The following is a 23,151-nucleotide window of genomic DNA, read 5'->3' as shown; positions in this document are numbered from 1 at the left end:
TTCTAAAGTTTAAATCATAAACGCTGAGAACGAGAGAGAAAAATTAAAATACATGGCCCTACTCTACCTACTCAATGATACTTCTGATTTGTTTCAACTTTCCCCGAACGGTATTTGTAAGGGGCAATCAAAACAATTCTAATTTTAAATTGAATTCTTATTAAGTTCCATCAGATTCACATCTGAGAATATTAGCAATGTATTAGACACATTTAAAAGTAAAATGTTCAATCCTGCTAAGAGCATGAATGTAATGGATGCAATCAGGAAATGGAACCACCTGCTTCATCCACCTGAACCGCTTGTTTTGGCTAACGCGACATAATAGCTGAGGTGACACATGCGCTATTCCACATGGGGGCTCAAATATTCACTATGGTTACAAAGCAAGAGATGGGTGACCAGGTGAGAGATAGGAAAATTTACTTTAAATTTTCTAGCTGGTATCTTCCCTTAAAAATTTAGGTGACACCAATTAATATGATCACTGTAAACACAGGTTTGCACTTAAACTATGACCGCTGTTTTGAATAATGTTTATATGAACTGTTATTGTACTCTCAAAGACTCCCAAAGACTTTAAAATCGTTTCAAAAAAAATTCTTAGGTGAGGCTCTTCCTTTGGTTAGGGGAACTCACCAACTTCATAGACATTCTTGTTGGCTGACGTTGAGTTATTGATCTCTGCATATGGGGAATCTCTCCGTGCTGGTGACTTCATCTCCACATAGCCACACTCTGAGTTTTTGGGGATCAGTACAGGTGGGTCTTTAATAGTGGCATATGGGTTTTCAGAACTGCTTAGGGAGCAGTTACTTGAATTATATTCAGAATTCTTTCCCAAATCTGTGAAGAGAGATGGGGGAGGAAAGCATGGATAACATTGTTTTTTCCCCTGGGATGACTTACTTGGAGAGATGACTTCTTTTCCTTTGTCGCTAGTTTTCTCTAATTGTATACGCCGACAACAAAACCATACATTCGTCACTTACTTTGGAGAGACTCTGCTATAAAATGACTCAGCCATAGAGTAATTTCAGCTCCTCTCTAAGGTGAGTATCCACGTATACATTGTGGATTTGATTTAATTTTGATTTTCACACTCCAAATTAATTCCATTTTAATTTACTAATTCCCAAAGGCTTCAATCAAGAAACCACCTGCTGATGGCCCCGGGAGCACAAGAAGGTTCTATCATCACGGCGAGGGAGGCATGTGTGACATGAAGATTCCTGGTAAAACCCCAGGACTGGGCACATGAAGTTATTCATGTAACCATGTGGAGCTCTTCTTATTTTCGCTGCTGTTTCCATTTTTGCATTTCTCATTCCCCATAAGTCATATATCTTTTCAAGGAAATATGAGTGTTTCCCCAGCAAACTGAAAACCTTTGTTCCCCCAGACTTATGCCCTAACATGATCCACCTACGGTCCCGCTTTTGATCTCAGTGAACGTTGTTTGTGTTGTTTCATGGAGTAATTAACCACACTAACAACTCTACATTTTCTCTAAACTGCCACTCTTGCTTGTTTAGCAAATTATTTCAGTCTCTGAGATAAATTAAAAAATAATTATGATTCTATGGGGCGCCTGGGTGGCGCAGTCGGTTAAGCGTCCGACTTCAGCCAGGTCACAATCTCGCGGTCCGTGAGTTCGAGCCCCGCGTCAGGCTCTGGGCTGATGGCTCAGAGCCTGGAGCCTGTTTCCGATTCTGTGTCTCCCTCTCTCTCTGCCCCTCCCCCGTTCATGCTCTGTCTCTCTCTATCCCAAAAATAAATAAACGTTCAAAAAAAAAATTATGATTCTGATAAATGTACTTCTTCCTTAAACTTAGACCATACCTTTCAAGGATTTTCCCATATAACTTCTGTCAAGTCCAAAAGCTCCTGTGATAAAGAAGAAAAAAAATGCCCAGTGAGATCTGGAAACGAGAAAAACCCATTTAATATTCCAAGGTCATGGAGGAAGCTCGTTTGAGCACCTACTACTTTCCTACTGCAGGAAATAACTGAGCTGCTGCTTTCCAAACCTTTGTACCCAGATCACTCATACCTGGTGTCTTCAGTGCTTAGAATTTAAAATACATATATATGTATCATTCTGATCATTCTGCTCATTTACAGTGCGTTGTGAAAGGTTAATCAGTAAGGGTAGAGAACGAGGCATGGATGGATCGGTACACTTGATTCAAGGTTGTACTATGGAAAGGACAAAGCCAGGACTAGAACTGAGACAAAGGACTTGCATTTCATCACTTGCCCACCACGTGACTCAGACAAGAGGTTCAGCTCTCTCGGTGTCAAATTTTTGGCTCTCAAATGAGGAAAACAAAACCTGCCTTGCAAACTTTACAGGGTGGGTGTGATCATTAAGTGAATTGGAGCATACGCAAAGCCTCATCAATTCTGAGGCATCGTATAAACGAGTGGTGTTTCAATGACCGTAATGTTGAACGTGTCCTGTGACCCCCAACTTCAGTCTACATGCAAGCATTTCAAGGGCTCCTCAATGATCTTTTAAAGAAATGTTATAGACTTGGATTAGAAACAGAGAATCAAGTAATGACTTGCGATGAATAGGCACATAAGAAGGAGAATGGTAAGGAGAAGGCCCCCGGCCACTGTGCATGTATTCCTTGTATGTCCTGTGGGACACACTTTTGTGGAGAAGAAGGGAGGATCCCCTAAAGGGAGAGGATGTGTGTAATATCAATCATCATGGGACAGGAAATGGGAATGTCTTCCTCTCTCAGAGACTGTTTTCCTTCCTCTTGGGTCCAGATTGTGAAGCCAAGTTCCCAGGTGGTGGGAAAGGTGTCCAGTTACACAGGGAGGCAGGACAAGGATGAAAAGTGAATTAACCTAACCAAAGTGAGCCTCTGGCTTTCACCCTAAGAACCACCTTAGAAGGTGATCTCTATACCCTTGGGATATCCCACCCAGTAAACGTGTTTTTGTTTATCTGGGGCCTAGGGCTACACTGGATCGTCTAACAAAGTGATTTATGGAAGGGGGCTTGGCACTTGGTGTCACTTTAATCTCCAGATGGTCTGGATGAAAGGTTAACCACATGGGTGGTCAACTGTGTTGACCTGATTGAACTCTAATAAAAACTCTAGACGCCACGGCTGAAGTAAGCTTCCCTGGCTGGGAATACTTCATGCATATAGTCTTATACTGTAGCCAGGAAAAGTTAGCACTTTCCATGATTCTACTGGGAAAGGACAAGTGGAAGTTTCTGACTTTGAACTTTCCTTGATGCTGCCCACTGTGTCTCTTCCCTTGGTTGATTTTAATCTGTATCCTTTGGCTGTGATAAACTGTAACCATGAGTATAACAGCTTGCAGGGAGTTCTGTGAGTCTGTCTGCCAAATCATTGATCCTGAGGGTGGTCTTGGGGATTCCCAAACTTTATAAAGGGACCGCATGAAGATGGGCAGGACCTGTGGCCTCTGAGAGCTCCCTATCAAGGAACCATGTCCTTGCTACTCTGCCAGATTCATTTAGCTGTCTCCAAATTGTAGCAAAGTCTCATGAGATGTCCATCTCGGTCTTCGCTATGCAATGGCTAGAGTCCCCCAAGGGGCTCAGGAGAGAATCAGCATGAGGCGGATAGTAAATTAGGGAACAAGAGTGGCACTGTTAGACCAGCGCCCCTGCCAAGTTCTCTCTGGGTGCTGTTTTAGCAAGGGAGCAGGCGGGTGTTCTCATAAACTCCCTCATGTCTCAATTCCTGGATAGATGCTTTCAAAAGCCTACCTTAATCTAATTCATTCAAGGAGCCACAACATGATCACTATCCCTAAGTCACAATGAAGAGATCAGCTGCAGTGGAGTGATTAGCCCAGCGCCCCATCACAGAAGTAGGGATCAATCACAGGGCTTTTGTGTCAAGTTCAGGCCTCTTTCACACAACATCACAACAACTTTTCCATCATTCAAATCACCTACTCAGTTTATCATCCATATCCTGTGTGCCTTATCCTGTTCTTGGTAAGGGCAGACTTTTTCTGTGCAACAACTGTAAAGGACATAGACGGGAACACATGAAAGAGATCCAGAATTTCCAATGAAGATTTTATACTTTTAACAATCAGTCCCGTGGGCAGAGAAGTTTATCTGTGACCACTGTAGTGACTGTGTTCTAGAGTCAGGACCATGGGCAGCAGGTGTAGGTGGAATAAGAGAACTTTTCTCTCATTAGTGCCAGGTAGTACTTTACTAATACCAATTCATGTATTTCTTTGAGCTACATTACTCATGTAATTTAGACTTAAAAAAAAAATCTCGGGGTGCCTGGGTGGCTCGTTGGTTAAATGTCTGACTTCAGCTCAGGTCATGATTCACGGCTTGTGAGTTGGAGCCCCAAGTCAGGCTCTGTGCTGACAGTTCAGAACCTGAAGCCTGCTTCGGATTCTATGTCTCCCTCTCTCTCTGCCCTCCCCCACTCTCTCTCTCTCTCTCTCTCTCAAACATAAACATTACAAAAAATTTATAAAACAAAATCTCTCTGATGTTAAATGATTTAACCAATACATATAGTGTGAATCTGGTATATAAATAATTCAACTATGTTCAGAAATACACAGCTACTTGATAATGTTCATGTAGAATATAAATAAAAGTAAAGAATTTGTACTCATTTTCCTACTTTAACATTTTCATTTCAATAGTAATAAGGGATTCCAGAGCCCTTAAAGATTGGTTCTTACATCCAGCTCAGGTGATTTGACATATAAGGGCTTCACAGAAAGAACAGTGGAGTAGTTGGAAGACCAACTTTGAGACCTGGCTTTACCCCATTCCTCTATGAAATCTTGGATGATAAGAGAGTTAACCTCTCTTTGATGACCAGTTTATTGCTCTATAAAACAAGATTCATAGAAAGGACCGCCCAGGAGTGTTGTCAGATGCAGCAAATAAAAACACAGGAAGGACAGTTACATGTGAATTTCAGAGAAACAACAAATTATTTTTAGGGTAAGTATGTCTCTTACAACATTTGGGATATACTTATACCAAAAATATTTGTTGCTGCTCTGAAATTCAAATTTAACTGGGTTTTCTGGAAGCCCCACCATCAAATAAATACAAAAGAAAGGGTTCATTACCCATAAGGCAATGCACACATCCATTATGGTATCATCAAGCACCTCCTTGAAAATGAGGTGCGGGGCGCCTGGGTGGCTCAGTCGGTTGGGCGTCCGACTTTGGCTCAGGTCACGATCTCGCGGTCCGTGAGTTCGAGCCCTGCGTCGGGCTCTGTGCTGACAGCTCAGAGCCTGGAGCCTGTTTCAGATTCTGTGTCTCCCTCTCTCTCTGACCTTCCCCCATTCATGCTCTGTCTCTCTCTCTGTCTCAAAAATGAATAAACGTTAAAAAAAAAATTTTTTTTTAAAAGAAAATGAGGTGCAACAGCTTGGCAATGGCACTATTCTTTCATTGGGGAATCACAGCAGCTCTTTAAGGGTGGTCTAGGAAGCCCTACCCCCTTTTCAGCAGGGCCACGAGATCAAAACTATTCTCATAATAGCACAATGACATTATTTTCCTGTTTCTCTCTCATTCTCTCTCAAATGCATAGTGGTTTTTCGAGAGCTGCACCAAGTGTGGGATCACCGCTGACTGAATGCGGAAGCAGATACGAGAATCTATCCTCTACTGAGCCAGATGTTAAAGAGATTTATAAAAAAAGGTAGAGCAGTGCCACTCTTCTCACTAACTTGTTTTTGTTTTAGAAAATGTAGTGATTTTTTCATAAAAATGTTTTATGTTATCATGAAATGAGATGACATCTATTACAAGCAGATAAATAACTACTTTAAATGGTCTCAGTTTTAATTTGGAATATGGTGAATATCAAAAGATATAACCCATACTGACAGCAGCTCTTTGGGGTTCTTGATAACTTTTAGGAGTGTGAAGGGGTCCTATTCCAAAATGTTTGAGAGGCAATGGCTTACTGTACTCCTGTTGATAGTTTCATTTCTTCACCTAAAGGGAAGGGGTTCTCAAGTGTGGGTGGCCCATGGGAAAAGAGAGCGAAGAGGAACACATAGCCTGGGACCACCCTGACAGGATTAAAATTGCAGCGCCACCATTTAATAGGCTTTGAGACTTTTCTCAAGTTACTTAACCTCTTCGTGACTCAGTTTCTCAACCGTCACACGGACACGATGGTGACGGTAATAGAACGTACTTACCAACAGTACATACTTGTCAGAATGACGTAAGTTAACATATGTGGAGTTAGAATGGGAGCTACACGCAGCCAGGGATTCTTGTCTCTTTGTATCAATCCCCAGCACATAGCAGGACCTTAATAAATGTTTGTTGGATGAATAAAGCACCTAGGACAGCAACAAGCCCCATACAGGCATTCGGTATAATTCTATCATTCTGCTTCTCTAGGCATGTTTCCAATAAATCGATTTGGCAGATCATCAACCTGTGACTATCTGAGGTGACTAAAAGATGAAGGAGGCTGCTGAGGACGGACACGGGGAGAACTTGCCAAGCTCGTTGAGGTAGCCGCCGTGTTTCCAGTCTGCCGGCAGCGTCCCCGTGCAGTCCGCCACAGGGCCCCTCTTCCCGGGATTCACATTTTTCAGATTCACAAACAGCTGGTTGTTCTTTGACTGTTAAAAACATAAACCGTAAACGGCGTCAAAAGAGAACGCAGCGTGGCACAGCACAGTGTTGCCGATCTAGGGAAAGCGTGTCCGGGGCAGGAATCGAGGGCTGCTTTTCCAGTGAGGACGCACAGAGGGGCAGAGGTGACCACTGGGCAGGCCGCAGAGGGCAGCAGGAGTACGTGTCTCTTGGCCCCAACTAAACCCCCTATGGCCTCAAGTTCTTCATTTCACTTAGTCGCCCTGTTCCCATTATTTACTTGGGTTAACATGCAAAGAACTTTGAAGTGAAAACACCAAACTCTGGGTTTGAGCTCTCCCGCCAAACACTGCATGATTTTGTATGAGTCACCGGTGACCCTGAGCAGTTTTCTTAGCTATAAGTACGAGGATGAGATGAGGTACTTTGCCTCCTTCTCTGAAAATGTAGGCGAACAGACGGCAAGATGCACATGGAAGTCTCCCGGGAAGGTGAAGTACTATCTACCTATCAGGCACTGTAGTTAAAAGCCAGCTGCATTAATTTAATTGCAACTGGATTAATTTAACTACCTTGGTTTTTCTTCCAGCAGAGAGCTGGAATCAGATGATCGGGATTGGAGGAGCACCTGGGTGGCCCAGTTGGTTAAGCATCCAGCTCTTGATTCGGGCTTGGGTCATCATCTCATGGTTCCTGAGATTGAGCCCTGCATCAGGCTCTGCACCGACAGCGTGGAGCCTGCTTGGGATTCTCTTCTTCTCTCTCTCTCTGCCCCTCCCTTGTTCTCTCTCTCCCTCTCTCTCAATAGATAGATAGATAGATAGATAGATAAATAAATAAATAAATAAATAAATAAATAAATAAAATATTTTTCAAAAAAGACAATGGAGACAGGAAATGTAATTTGGGGCACTCAGAAGGAAGAAATGTTTGGGATTTCGGAGCAATCTAGAAGAGACTGGGGTGAGGTGAGTGACACAAGAGGAGAAGCCTGGGTATCCAACCTCTCTGTGCATCTATATAAAATGAGGATAAAAATCACTCTTGATTCATAGAGTTGGTATGAAGATTAAATGAATTTATATTTGTAAAATGATTAGAAATGCTTGGCACCTAGTTTGTTGCTATTTGATCCCTTGTGACCTACAAAAAAGAAATCTCATGTGGTTGAACCCAAATACATGCATGTGGTTGCTGTTTTTGTTAGGAAAGTGCAGGGGGCCCCCAAAGGGCATTAGAAGAGACGTGGTCAGAAAAGACAAAAGCAAAGGCCCAGGAGGGAGTCTGCTTAGGCCTGCTCTGAGACATCCTTGGAAACCTCATGCAGTATGAGAAACGTTTTTCCAAAGAGGTGCAACGGAAACAGCGCAAATTGGAGACAAGGAGACCGGGGACCATGACTCATCCTGCAGCTGCCTCCCTCAGCAACTAGGAAGCTGTGTTCTGCAGTGACTTAAAATCCCCAAGGCTTGTGTTTTTTACCCGTAAACTTGGGATTCTAATACGCGCCCGCAAGACTGTTGGGAGGAACCAACGAGATAAGAGATACCAAGCTCCTAGAACCCCATCTGGGAAACGGCAGCTCTCCCCGATATGCCCGTTCCTCTCCTCGCCCCCCTACCCACCTTCGGCGACCTGGAGCCATTTCCTCTCACCTTTGCGATGGTCATCCTGTCTCTGTTGTTGACGTGCGGAGATGTGGCGCACTGGGTAAGCGTGTGGTAGCTGGGGTTGGTGAAGTAATGACTGTTAGCATTTCCGCTGTTGCTGTGGGGAAGGGTTTCTGTAAGAAGAGAAGGAAACGGTTAAGGTGACAGGCTCTTCTAAATCCGTGCAGGTAAAAAGAAGGCAAAAAACCAAGAATGAATATTGGTACCACTTCCAAATCACAGGCTGGGCAGAATCCCCTCCTGCCTAGCATACTCAGCAAAGCTTCTAGAAGCAGCAGGTGTCTGCCCTCCTACCTGCCTCCCAAAAAAGTGTGCACGCGTCCTCAGACAAGTCCTCTTTGCTTTGAGGCTTATACACCTGGAAAGCCATTGCTTTGAAACAAATCCTGTTGTAACTTTCCTCTTTTTTTTTTTAAGACCCTTAAGCTCTTGCCATAATATTCTTTGCTAGAAATACACTATTAAGTAAATCAGCTGCTTTGTGTATTCCCCCCAGAATCAGTGTATTTATAGACATGTGACCCACCTGAAATCCTGCAATAATTGCCCAAAATAATAAATATTTAAGTGTTCAAGTTTATGTGGTTACCTCTGATGAATGAGCAGATCACTTAAAAATCCACCTTTATGGGGACGTGTGGCAGAGAGATTCTAAGGAGTTTTCTTAATGAACAGCTTTGGTTCTTGCTAATCCCACAAAACTATTTCTTATATAACTTGGTTGCTATGCAGTTAATGATGTGTATGGGCCCAGGGACAGGTTAGAAGGCACTGTGTTAAGAACCCAAGGCCAGAGATAGAAGACCTGCTCCATGACTTTGCCAAAATTATGGACACCTCCTTCTCTCCACTTCCTATCCCTGACATATGGCAAAAGCTTAGATGCCCAGGAAAGCTGCCACCAGGTTGAAATTCCCTAAGTCTAAAGCAACCTCAGGGATGCCTCGGTGGCTCAGTCAGTTAAGCAGCGGGCTTCGGCTCAGGTCATGATCTCGCGGTTTGTGAGTTCAATCCTCATACCAGGCTCTGTGCTGACAGCTTCGAATTCTGTGTCTCCCTCTCTCTCTGCCGCTCCCCTACTTGCTCTCTCTCTCTCTCTCTCTTTCAAAAATAAGCAAATATTAAAAAACTTTAAAGCAATCTCATAATGAATTCAATTTCAAAACCCTCCTAGAAGACAATGGTGGTCATTCTGCTCCTGTCAACATATAAAACACATCTGCAACAAGGGATGTTTTCCCAACATACACTTTCCTCCAGGCTGATGGACAGCACAGCCAAACACCCAGTTTCAGAGAACCAGGATGAAACCTTACTTTTCAAGGAATAGGATGGCTCTACGGACCAGTCTTACCTGAAATGGCATAGTCTGCATTCATGACCCTGAGAGCAGGGGTGTAGGTAACTGCTGGCATGCTCGATTCCTTTCCCTTCTGCTTCTGTCTATAAATAACGAACAGCGCGAGGAGGAAGAGAACAACCAGCACCAGGATGATGATGCCGACGATGGCCCCGATCTGATAGGAATCAGCAGGGAGAGCCGTGCTGGTCCTGCTCAAGCTGTTCAGATTTCCAACGATTATGACACCAGCTGGCCAAAGGAAAAGAAGAGATCTGAGCAAGGACAACAACCTGCCAGATGAATGTTTGCACTTTATTCGCAAAATTGTCTCACCGTGCCAATGACTGGGTATGTTCAGTCAGTGAAATGTTAATTCGGAAACCTTTGGAAACAGCAGGAAGGAAAAACAAACATTCTTCATTTGCAGATGCTCTTGGTTTGTCTGTGCCCAGAAAAAGGCTGCTCTAAGCCTCAAAAATGAGACCAGATTTCCTGAACCCAAAGACTCCGCACTAGGGTTTGGGATCTTCCCACACACTTCAGATTAAATGCTTAGACTAGAGGCAGAATTCATTGGTGGTAACGATTTGTCTAGTTTTTACCATGCTTTATTTATTATGCAGTAGTAAGCTTATGAAGGGCTAACTCCTAAATGTCTCAACTGCCTAACCTTAATTTTAGGTCTATGTCTATCCTCAGCATTTCTTTTTTTTTTTTTTTTTAATGTTTACTCAGTTTTGAGAAAGAGAGAGAAAGAGACAGAGAAAAAGAGAGGGAGGGGCAGAGAGAGAGGGAGACACAGAACCCGATGAAGGCTCCAGGCTCTGAGCTGTTAGCATAGAGCCCGACACAGGGCTCAAACCACGAGATCATGACCTGAGCCCAAGTCACTTAATCAACTAAGCCACCCAGGAGTCCAAGTATTTCTCTTTTTTAAATTCTTTTTGAGAGCGTGTGCACAGGTGCTCCCCCTGCCGCCACCCCCCCCCCCCCCGCCCCACAAGAGCGTGTGCAAGCAGGGAAGAGGGGCAAAAGGAAAGGGAAAGAGAGAATCTTAAGCAGGATCCATACCCAGCATGGAGCCCAATGTGGGGCTCAATCTCATGACTGTGAGATCATGACTGGACCCAAAATCAGGAGTCAGACGCTTCACCAACTGAGCCATATAGGCGCCCCTATCCTCAACATTTCTAGGAATAATTTTCCTTCCAAGGATAACTCCATCAAAAATCTAGTTCAAGATGAGGGTCTGCCTTATCCTAATTTCAGTGGACTCTTTACCCCAAGTTGTATTGTTCCATATAGTGATATTTTTTTGTGTGTGTGTGTGACAGAAAGGTCTGTTCCAATAATAGCTGATGACATCACCTTAAAACCTTACTTGTTAATATTTAAACTTTAGCTTTATATAATTTCTCCTCGCGTTCCATCCAATGGGGACAGGAAAGCTCTGAAGTGGGAGTCAAGAAACCGGGCATCTAAAAAACTGATCCAGATATCCTGAACTTTCCTTTAGGCACTGAAGGCTACAGTTTCACCATCTACAAACAAGGCACCTGGCCACCCAGAAGTTGCTTCCAGCTCAAACGTCCCCGTGACCTCATGATTCTAAGCATTAGACATCCTTATTAGACAGCGTGCCCTGAAACACACAGCAGTGTGCACCGTGATCACAACGCATGTGTCCTGATGATGTGACTGTGGAACAGAACATCTTGTTGTTACGACAGACAAATACAATTCATGAACATGCAAAAGTTACTTAATGAAAGACAATGAAACAGGAATACATACAGAATGTACGTTTTAAGATGACTGCCCCACAACACTGTATGAATTTTCCAAAGCCCCCTAGAGCCCATGTGGTTGTTACCCTCTGAAGCAGAGTCACACATTTCAGGAGCTCTCTGGTGGCCACGGTTTAGAACCATCAGAAGAACTTTCTCTTTTTTTCATTTTCATTTTTTTTTTTTGAGAGAGAGAGAGAGAGAGAGAATGCATGAGCAGAGGAGGGGCAGAAGGAGAGGGAGAGAGAGAATCTTAAGCAGGCTCCACTCTTAGTGCACAGCCTGATACAGAGCTCGATCCCACGATGCTGAGATCATGACCTGAGCTGAAATCAAGAGTCGGACACTTAACTGACTGAGCCACCCAGGTACCCCAAGAACTGTCTCAAAGGCCCCATCCGTTCCAGAATCAGAATTGCCCAAGTAGGACTACATATCTGACCATTCTCAGGTTACTGTGATACACCCTTGTTAAAAACCATAGGCACAAGCTTCTTAAAAAGGTAAACATATGCCTGTCATATGTCATATGAGCCGATCATACTACACCTATAAGTTTATCCAAGAGAAATGGAAGTATGTATCCATACAAAGGCTTGACACATTATTGTTCATAATAGCTTTATCTATAATAGCAAAAACTGGAAACAATCCAAATGTCCATCTACGGGTGGATCAGTAAACAAATGATGATATATCCACGCAGAGGAATACTGCTCGGCAATAAAAAGAACAGAAGTATGGATTCATACAGCAACGTGGTTCAACCTCAGAATAATTTTGCAGAGCAAACAAAAGCAGACAAGAAAGAGTACAGTGTGATTCTACTTACATGAAATTCTAAACAATACAAACCCATCTGTGGTTACATCAGTGGTTGCCTGGGGCCCCGGGAGCAGTGGTGGCAGAGAAGGGCATGAGGTAACATTTGGAAGGGGGCGGGGGAGGGATGTATTCATGATCTTTATTGTGGTTGTGGTCTCATGGGTATATCTGTTTGTCAGATTGTATCAGGTTATATATATACTGCATGCTGTACATATATACATTGTGTATGTATGTATATATGTGTGTATATACATATATCTTTATATATATACATATATATATATACATATATACACATAATATAATGGTATACATGCATTGCTTTTTATGGGTTAGTTATATCTCAATAAAGGTGAAAACATTCGTAGGCACAGCGGGAAGTTCCTGAGCTTTGGAATCAGACAAACGCGGCATCTAAGCCCTGACGTACATATAGCTATGTATTCGATATTAGCTACGTCACGTTGGGCAAATGACTCAACCTCTCTGAGCCTTACCTTCCTCACCCATAGGACAGCAGCAGTGAGGCACCCATCTGGCAACTAAACAACCAGCTACACCTTGCAGTGGAGGTGCAAATACTTCATGTTGCCTGGTACATGGTGGTTACACAGTTTGAGGCAGTAGGACCCTTTACTAGTATCCTTACCTTGATCACATCGCGCCCCCTTCCAGCCTGGGCTGCAGTAACAGGTCCCAGTGATATGGTCGCAGGTGGAGTTGTTCAGGCAGTCACATATCTGGCGACAGCCATAGCCATATGTTCCTGCAGGGCACTCTGAGAAGGAGATGAAAATCCAACGTAAGCTGTCCAGCCTTGGGGATGTGGGGCAAGGCTGTCTCTTTACTATATGATCCTCTGTGTCTCAAGGGCAGTCCTTCTGGGGGATCCTTACGCAGGCAGACCCACCCTGGAAGTCCTAGAGCTGGCCAGGATTCCCTGCCACATGGGATTCGGGGCCATGTGGCACAAGGCCAGACACTGAGCTCCTTGCCACAGCTCCTGACTCCTGCAGCTTCTATGTACCCACTTCCCTGACGGGTAAGTTGAGAGTCTGCAGAACCCAAGGGAACTGATGAAGATCGTGAGCAAGGGCAACCTGAGATGACCCCGCCAGGCAAAACTGTGAGATAAAACCCTGAAGAGTAGGGTCAAGAGATGGCATCCTTGAGAACATGAGCACTTTCCTGACGACTCGGGGATCTTCCAAGTGGCACATTCCAACTCGGATTAGCTGGGAACAGGGACAAGGGAAGGGCAAGTCTTGTTAATTTTCTAGGTAAGAACTTCATTTGCCATAGAATGGCTCAAAATTTGGATGTGCAAGTTGAAGCCTGAGAGACGAAAATACTGATGTTTTTATGATGCACTCTTCATAAGAGTTGGGTGTGAATTTCAAAGAAGAGTCAAATCTAAAAATCATCACCAAATACTGATGTTTTCTGTAAAGTGAGCAGCAGGGGGCAATGTTCTATTATTATTGGAATTCTCTGTCACAGTGTTTCTGTTTACAAAAGAGCATCAGGAGAGTTCTCCAAAAATAGGGATATTTTAATTTGATGTTCAAAGTAATCACGGAAGCACTTAAGCAGCTTTTATTTAATAAGAACCATAACCGGTCTGGCATTCAAGGGAAAGTCAGTTTAGAGTCTGTTCTGATTCTAGGTATGTGGACATATGTTTAGACATTTATGCACACATACACACACACGCACACACACACACATACACACACACAATATTTACATACACGAGGGGTATGCAGGAAACCGTGTGACTCAGTACGTGTTTCAGGATGAAATGAATAGCAGTCAAAAACTAAAATTGGGACATCCGTTTCCAGGCTGATTCCTGGAGGTCACTCCTGTTATATTTACCATACAGGAAGATACGCAAAAATAACTCAAGGGTTTAGTACACAAGACTGACACAACCTGGATATTCCAGGGGCGCTGTGAGGTGCTGCTGGGGTAGAGGGAAGGCGATGGTTTATTGCCAAAGCCCCGTCCTGCTGATCTGCCTTTCCGGCCATAATGCTCCCACAGCCCTGTAATCTTTGCTGCGTCCTTGCCAAGAGCGCCCTCTCTGGTAAGCAAGAACGCTCCTGTCCCTTTCTTGTCATCTATGATAAAAGACTGAGCCCCATTACAGCTCTAAGACCCTATTTATTCATTCTGAATATTGAATGAAAGTCACAGAGGAAAGTAACAAGAGACTACTTTGAAATACTCAATCTAAACCTAATTTTCTTATACCCTGCAGACGCATAGCTGTAGCGGCAGAAATGGCAAAAAAGGCTGCGTAATTCCAACAGAGCATATTCTTCTGGACTGGGATTTTTACAGCAAAAAATTTTAAGGCGATATATTGTCTTGAACGTCGTAAAGACCGAGATGCACAGTTGCTAGGGGAAACAGTAGAAAAATACTATCTAGCAAAGGTTGTTGGAAGGGGGGCAACGTTTGCATGGACCTCATTCCACACCCACTGAGGGGCTGGGAGCCCCTGCCTGCCTTTTGTTCACTCAGCCTGGCCCCAGAGAATGCATTCTCCTCCAGTGTGGACCCGGGCTCTGACTCTGACTGGCTCGTAACGCCCTTGAGCAGCCACGTTCCAAAAATAAGCAGGAGAGTTAGAGAGAGCCAGGGTGAACAGATGGAAAACCTGAATTCTGTCTTCCTCCTTGGAGCCACACCCCCTCCACCCAGAGCACTGATTACTTACCCAGAAGAAGTTTAGGGGGAAAGAGAGCCAGCAAGGACCCCAAGGTGGCCAGCTCTCTGGGAGGGTTGACCGTAACGGTCAACAGTGCTGGTAAGTGACCAGCCATCCATTCAAACAACTTGACAGATGCAGGTCCTGCCTTCATATTGTTCAGGTATGTAGGAAAACTGATTCTAGGGGAAAATACCAACCAGACGGGTCACCCTCCCGTACTTACTCTGTTCACAGTGCTTCCCCATGAACCCGGTCCGGCATGTACACTGTCCAGAGATGTGGTCACAGTCAGCTCCATTTTGACACTGGCATATCAACGCACAGTCCTTTCCGTAAAAACCCAGAGGACATCCTGTGCAGGAGGGAAGGACAGCAGAGTCAGAGGCTGCTGAGGAAAAACACAGCTCTTGCTTCCCACTGTTTGTATTTAAACCTGAAAGGTTCTTAGCCACTGGAGAGTGAATAAAGACAGTAATGCAGATCTCAGCTTGTCACAAAGGCTTCTTTGAAGTCCCAAGATGGGGCGCGTGCAAGGAGGTCATAATTCATGAGCGGGAGGCAGAATGGTTCCATACCTGGTGCTCCTGGAGACAACACTAGTATCTTCTGACAAAGCACGCCATCAACCCCGCGGAAGTATGGGGGCAATTCCTTGCATTCTTTCCCTGAACTACTCGACTCCTGGACTCAAATGCCATGGACTGAAATGGGTATTACATATTAAAATTACCCATATGCTTTTACTTACAGCACAGAACGTCTCTCAGTCTGCGGCTAGCCCTGTCCACCGTATCCGTCACTGACTCAGATAACATCTCCTTCACCAAAGATGTAGAGTAGAATGTTAAACTCAAAACAAAACAAAACAAAACAAACAGCACTTCATAGGTGCTTTGTAAAAAAAAAAAAAAATCCATAAACCTAACACTGCTGTATGATTTTCCAGACCCAGACCTCTTGGCTGAGGACACACATAAGCCCCACGGGCTGTCCTGGGCCAGCAGCTGCCCGGCAAGGGTGTGGGCTCTCTGGCATAACAAAAAGTTCAATACACGCTGCTTGTATGGCTACTTCTAAGTATCCCATGTGGATTTTTATTTTCTCTTTTTCTAATGGAGGTTTTAACCAAAGTTCAACTTCTAAGAAACAGAGGCAGAGCACAGATGCCAGCATGCAATGACAACTGCCATTGCCATATATTTATTTAGCACCTAATCGATGCCAGATGCTTTGCATGCATCCTCTCACTGAATCTTCACCGCAGTGCAGACACACAGGGACGGGTATTCCTACCTACAGCTGGGAACTCAGCCCCAAGCGCCCTAAGTCACACAGCCAGCAAACTCAGACAAGTCTGGCTCCAGACCCCATGTCCTTCCCACTTTCTTGTGCTTTGTCCATTTAAAAAGGTCCTCTGATTAAAGTAGACCCTAATATTGGAATGATAAATAGTAATGTGTAAGTAATTTTCTCTAAGTAGCTGAAAAACTTTCTATATATACAATCTTGGCAGAATATGCCTGAGACAAGATCTCTACCTGCCAATGCTCCCTTTTGAACAATGGCTCAAGGTTTATACCCACTTCCAGGAAGTTTCAAAACACTTGTCCAGCCTATTCTCCAGTTTTCTAATTAGTGTTAAACAAGCGATGCCCAATTGTTTCATTAAATTTTTTAATGTTTATTTATTGTTGAGAAAGAGAGAGATGAGCAGGGAAGGGGCAGAGAGGGAGGGAGACACAGAATCCAAAGTAGCCTCCAGGCTCTGAGTTGTCAGCACAGAGCCCGATGCAGGGCTCAAACTCAAGAACCACAAGATCATGACCTGAGCCAAAGTCGGATGCTTAACTGACTGAGTCACTGAGTGCCCACCTAATTTTTTTTAAAGATTTTATTTTTGAGTGACCTTTACACCCAACATTGGGCTTGAACATAAGACTCTGAGATCAAGAGTCACAATGCTTGAATGACTGAGCCAGACCGGCACCCCAAGAATTGCCTAATTTCTGACCTATTTTTCTTTCTCATCTCATTTCTGGGATTTCTGGGTGCTCATCGATTGGGAGAATAAATATTGTTGAAATTTCAGTACTACCCAAAGCAATCTGCACATTCAACGCAATCCCAATCAAAATTGCACCAGCATTCTTCTCGAAGCTAGAACAAGCAATCCTAAAATTTGTATGGAACCACAAAAGACCCCGAATAGCCAAAATAATATTGAAAAAGAGCGAGGCATCACAATTCCAGACTTTAGCCTCTACTACAAAGCTGTAATCATCAAGACAGCATGGTATTGGCACAAAAACAGACATATAGACCAATGGAATAGAATAGAGACTCCAGAATTGGATGCACAAATGTATGACCAACTAATCTCTGACAAAGCAGGAAAGAGTATCCAATGGAAAAAAGACAGTCTCTTTAACAAATGGTGCTGGGAGAACTGGACAGCAACATGCAGAAGAATGAAACTAGACCACTTTCTTATACCATTCACAAAAATCAACTCAAAATGGATAAAGGACCTGAATGTGAGACAGGAAACCATCAAAACCCTCGAGGAGAAAGCAGGAAAAGACCTCTCTGACCTCAGCCGTAGCAATTTCTTACTTGACACATCCACAAAGGCAAGGGAATTAAACGCAAAAATGAACTATTGGGACCTCATGAAGATAAAAAGCTTCTGCACTACAAGGGAAACAATCAACAAACTAAAAGGCAACCAACGGAATGGGAAAAGATATTTGCAAATGACATATCAGACAAAAGGCTAGTATCCAAAATCTATAAAGAACTCACCAAATTCCACACCCGAAAAACAAATAATCCAGTGAAGAAATGGGCAGAAGACATGAATAGACACTTCTCTAAAGAAGACATCCAGATGGCCAACAGGCACATGAAAAGATGCTCAACGTCGCTCCTCATCAGGGAAATACAAATCAAAACCACACTCAGATATCACCTCACGCCAGTCAGAGTGGCCAAAATGAACAAATCAGGAGACTATAGATGCTGGAGAGGATGTGGAGAAACGGGAACCCTCTTGCACTATTGGTGGGAATGCAAACTGGTGCAGCCACTGTGGAAAACAGCGTGGAGGTTCCTCAAAACATTAAAAATAGGTCTACCTTACCACCCAGCAATAGCACTGCTAGGAATTTACCCAAGGGATACAGGAGTGCTGATGCCTAGGGGCACTTGTACCCCAATGTTTATAGCAGCACTCTCAACAATAGCCAAATTATGGAAAGAGCCGAAATGTCCATCAACTGACGAATGGATAAAGAAGCTGTGGTTTATATACACAATGGAATACTACTTGGCAATGAGAAAGAATGAAATATGGCCCTTTGTAGCAATGTGGATGGAACTGGAGAGTGTTATGCTAAGTGAAATAAGTTATACAGAGAAAGACAGATACCATATGTTTTCACTCTTATGTGGATCCTGAGAAACTTAACAGAAGACCATGGGGGAGGGGAAGGAAAAAAAAAAGAGAGAGGGAGGGAGGCAAACCATAAGAGATTCTTAAAAACTGAGAATAAACAGGGTTGATGGGGGTAGGAGGGAGGGGAAAGTAGGTCGTGGGCATTGAGGAGGGCACCTGTTGGGATGAGCATTGGGTGTTGTATGGAAACCAATTTGACAATAAATTTCATATTAAAAAAAAAAGACTCTGAGATCAAGAGTCACATGCTTGAATGACTGAGCCAGCCAGGCACCCCAAGAATTGCCTAATTTCTGACCTATTTTTCTTTCTCAGCTCCTTTCTGGGATTTAAAATTTCATATTATGATTAAAAAAAGAATAAAATGATATATTATTGGGGCACATGGTGGGCTCAATCAGTCAAGCATCTGACTCTCGATTTCCGCTCAGGTCATGATCTCATTCGTGGGATCGAGCCTTGTGTCAGGCTCAGCACGGAGCATGGAGCTGCTTGGGATTCTCTCTCTCCCTCTCTCTCTCTGCACTTTCCCTGCTTGTGCTCTCTTTCTTTCTCAAAATAAATAAATAAACTGAAACCAAGTGTATACTATTATTGGTAACCATCATGCGTGCTTTCCCGTGCTGTCTCCTTTATTCGTTTGAAGGCAAGAAGATAGAGAATAGTCTTTTTTCTCCCTGACAGTGCTGAGCTGTGGACTACTTTGCACATTATATCCTATGATGGTAAAAACCTCACAGAAGAAGAAATGGTTGGGGCACTATGTGATATAAAATGGAAAAAAGAATGAGTGGTTCTTGAAGCATGATCCCAGACTGGCATCACCATGTGGAAAGTTGTCAGCAATGTGAATTCTCGGGTCCCACCCCAGACCCAGTGAATCAGACACTCTGGGAGTGGGGCCAGCAGTCTGTGTTTGTCATGCCACCTGGGTGACTCTGGCGCTCACTTAAGTTTGAGAACCACGGAACAGACTCTTCTCCAAGAGCACACATTATGTCGGGGAGCAAGGCTTGTGATCTGCACTGCCTTTCTAGCCACAGTCACTTATCCCAACCTTTGTGCTGTTGGAATAAATGACAGGGTGGACATCCATGTAACCACCACCCCAGTTTGAACCATTATATAGAACATTTTCATCACCCTTCATGCACCTTCCCAGTAGATAATCCTAACAGATCAATTTGTTTGTTCTTGATCTTCATATAAAAGGAATCACTGGGATGTCTGGGTGGCTCAAGCGGTGGAGGTCTGACTTCGGCTCAGGTCATGATTTCACAGATTGTGGGTTCGAGCCCTGCATGGGGGCTCTAGGCTGTCAGCACGGAGCCGGCTTTGGATCCTCTGTGCCCCCTCTCCCTCTCTGCCCCACCCCCTTTCACATTCTCTCTCTCTAAAAATAAATAAAAACATTAAAAAAAATAAAAGGAATCACATACTATAAAAATGTGTACATATGTCTGTACAAAGATACATGTATTGATAAATGATAGGGAGTTTGGTGCATATACATAGGGTCTGGTCAAAGGAGAGTGAGGAAAGAAACTGCACACCATCACATACAGCACTGCTCCACTTCGGTGTCCTGCAATGACATACAGACAGAAAACTTGGAACGTGACAGCTCATAACCACACAGAGGCAGTTAGACGTCTAGTGGTCACGGGGGAGATGAAACAACACTGCAACGCCAGGAACCCTGGGTGAGCTCAGCTCGTGCATGCAAAGGGCGAGGCTTGGTCCCGTCCCCCTTGGGTGTGGCTCCCTTGGTGAGTCTCAGAAGGCTTGTCACTTACTCTGAGTGCAGTACAGCCCCGTCCAGCCGGGAGTGCATTTACATTCCCCATCATAGGCGCTGCAGAAGGCCCCGTTGTGACAGTTGCACGTGTGGATGCAGTTCGGGCCCCAGTGGGCAGGCGGACAAGCTGAAACCACAGCACGCATGGAGAGTTCGGTTAGAGCCCGGAGACCAGCACCCAGCAGAGGGAACTCCGTCCTGCTGCCCATCTCCTTGCATATGGGAGGTTAGCGGTGTGCATCAGGACTAAGAAAGCACGGTGCTCCCAGACTGACTAATACCCAGATGGCAACATTGACTGCAACGGCAACCATCATTACTGCCACTGTATTCATGGACAGACTGCAGAGTGAGGTAGGCAGAACAAAAAGTATCTACAGTTCATAGATTTATTTGCCTAACAAATGCACGTTGAGCTCCTATGTGCCCAGCACTGTTCTAGACACAGAAGAGATAGCAGAGGACCAGGCAAGGTCCAGACCGCCCTTTGAAACCTTATACAGTAAAACCTTGTTTTGCAAGCATAATTCATTCCAGAAACATGCTTATAATCCAAGGCACCTGTATATCAAAGCGCATTTCAAGAACCATTGGCTCAGTTGTGATCATGTGACGTTGGGCATCATGTGCTCCTTGTATGGCAAGACATCGCTCACCAGAGCCACTCCCTCAGGGAAGGCTTCCCCAAGGAGAGAACATTTAAGCAGAGATAAAATGGACAAAATGATAGGACTAAGAAAAACTAAGGGATCTGGTGTCACGTAAGTCACACACCAGTCGCTCTGCTCCAGAGTTGTCACTAGAGATTTGTTTAAAGTTTAAGGTGTAAATTATACGTAAGAATTGGTTTACTCGTGAAAATTCTTAATTGCATCAAGCAGAAAATAATAAAAGGAAATCATTGGAGGGTCACTGTCCATTTAAGAGCAAAAAGGGCTTCAGATAAAGTATCTGTGAAATAATATCATATTATGGGGTAAAACGATTTGATTTACCAAAAACAAACAAAAAACACACAGAAAACCTTTTCATTTATACTAATGCTTTGAGAATAAACCTGCTTTGGGGCACCTGGGAGGCTCAGTCGGTTAAGCGTCCAACTTCGTTTTAGGTCATGATCCCAGGGTTGATGGGTTCGAGACCGGCATCGGGCTCTGTGCTGACAGCTCGGAGCCTGAAGCCTGCTTTGGATTCTATGTCTCTCTCTCTCTTTCTGACCCTCCCCCGCTCACACTCTGTCTCTCTCTCTCTCTCTCAAAAATAAATAAACATTTTAAAAAAACTTTAAGGAATAAACCTGCTTAAAATGAGGACAACCATTGTATCTACGTGAGAAGATGGGTCTTAGCAGAACCAGCTGATCATTTCAAAACAAAAAGAGATCAAACCATCATGCTGTTTACCTTTAGAGTATACAGTGATGTATGTTAATTATTTCTCAATAAAATTGGAGGAAAACAAAGCAGGACCATCTATAATTTTTATTTGGTTACCCAGTAGGGAATATGGCCCAATGAAGATAGTAAGTCTGAAGTAAGTAAAAAAGAGAAAAAAAATTCTCCTGAAATCGTGTGCACCATAATTTGCCCAAGAACAAGGGAAAAATGATAGGTGACGTTCAAGGTCTGAAATTAAACCTAGAATGGATTTTCTGAGTCCAATACCCTCATTTTACAGATTAAGAGTCACTGAAAAGTGAATAAGCATGCTATCCATTTAGGCTCTTTGCAAGACCTTATTTGGATTTAACATAGGAACATTGCACAGAGCTCTTAGTGGGGGAAACAGCCATTTAAAAATTAAAGTAATGTATATCATAATTATTCATATATTATTTCTTGATTATATAAACACTCTTACTTTAGTCCTAAAGAATTTGAAAACCAATGAAGATCAATGGTTGTTCCTAAATAAGACTTACGTTGAGAGCAGTCACTGCCAATCCAACCCGGGTAACACTGACAAGATCTGTCAATGGGGTTACAGGTTCCATTGTTGGTACAGGTACAAACCCCTGCACAGTTTTTCCCAAATCTGCCGCTGGGACACACTGTGAATAAGTTTTAGGTCAGTAACGCACAATTACATCTCATCGCATGGAACTCGAGAGTCTTGGGACAGAAAACAACTTTGAAAGCCATCAGCCCGGCTGCCCATTTAGTAGCTGCCTCCACTCAACAGCACCCCGTCATCTGGAATGGGCTCATTTTTAGAAACACATGAAGCCCAACATTCTCATTAAGGCATCACAAACCAGGAGACATCATCACGTTTCTGGAAATCTGACTTCATGGCTTCTTGCTCAGGGAGTCCAAACCCTCCCTGATACTGATTTTTCATGGGATGCTGTTTCCAATTAAAACCAAAGAGCAGCACAGCTCAGAGAGTAGAGAGATCCTGCCGGGGCGGCAAGCCAGCTTTTCCAAAGTCATTTCTGCAGAAGCTGCAGAAAGGGCATCCCAGAAGGCCTTGATAGCTGGTGGCTGAAAACATCCTCGGGGAAGCCCGAGAGGAAGCCTGAGGACAGATTGCACAGGGCTTGCCCGGCACCGCGCACCTCCCCCCAGACACTGTGCGCCTTACTTACCTTCATTGCAGAGAGCACCTGTGAAGCCAGGCAAGCAGTCGCACAGGCCCGTGATGTGGTGACAGGGCCCACTGCTGTGCACACACTGTGGACACGTCTGGCTGCAGCGATGCCCATAAAAACCGGGGGAGCAGACTGAAAATAGAATGGAAATCAACAGTTATCTTTCCTGAGACGTATTCCTCTCAAATTCCACATCAGGATCTAGCTGAAGTTTGGGGCAAAACATTTTTTTTTGTTTAATGATACTGAGAGTTTTCCAAGTCTAAAACAAGCACCAAAGGAAGAAGGGTAGTCCTTAATAATGAAAAGAAACCATTAAACTGAATTGCTGGAGGGCAGGCAAATGTCTC

General features: G+C 43.9%; 1 protein-coding gene across 7 annotated transcripts in view; it reads right to left on the bottom strand.

Annotated features, from left to right (window-relative positions):
- Positions 1 to 23,151, bottom strand: part of MEGF10 (multiple EGF like domains 10) — a 365,291-nt gene that overhangs the window by 4,756 nt on the left and 337,384 nt on the right. For 5 of the 7 annotated variants that reach the window (XM_053220384.1, XM_053220383.1, XM_053220387.1 and 2 more), the window contains 8 exons: positions 22,799 to 22,933; positions 22,133 to 22,261; positions 20,210 to 20,338; positions 15,183 to 15,311; positions 12,890 to 13,018; positions 9,638 to 9,874; positions 8,269 to 8,396; positions 5,378 to 6,639 (listed from right to left, as the gene is read on the bottom strand). In XM_053220384.1, the coding sequence (XP_053076359.1) occupies positions 6,469 to 6,639; positions 8,269 to 8,396; positions 9,638 to 9,874; positions 12,890 to 13,018; positions 15,183 to 15,311; positions 20,210 to 20,338; positions 22,133 to 22,261; positions 22,799 to 22,933 (1,187 nt within the window). In that variant the 3' untranslated portion in view covers positions 5,378 to 6,468. Of the gene's footprint in view, positions 1 to 639; positions 847 to 1,842; positions 1,888 to 5,377; positions 6,640 to 8,268; positions 8,397 to 9,637; positions 9,875 to 12,889; positions 13,019 to 15,182; positions 15,312 to 20,209; positions 20,339 to 22,132; positions 22,262 to 22,798; positions 22,934 to 23,151 lie in introns of those variants that run through there. The other 2 variants (XM_027076786.2, XM_053220382.1) reach the window with 2 other exon arrangements.

This window comes from Acinonyx jubatus, chromosome A1 (assembly GCF_027475565.1).
Source record: "Acinonyx jubatus isolate Ajub_Pintada_27869175 chromosome A1, VMU_Ajub_asm_v1.0, whole genome shotgun sequence".
Lineage (NCBI taxonomy): Eukaryota > Metazoa > Chordata > Mammalia > Carnivora > Felidae > Acinonyx > Acinonyx jubatus.
This window is presented reverse-complemented; position numbering and strand designations above follow the sequence as displayed.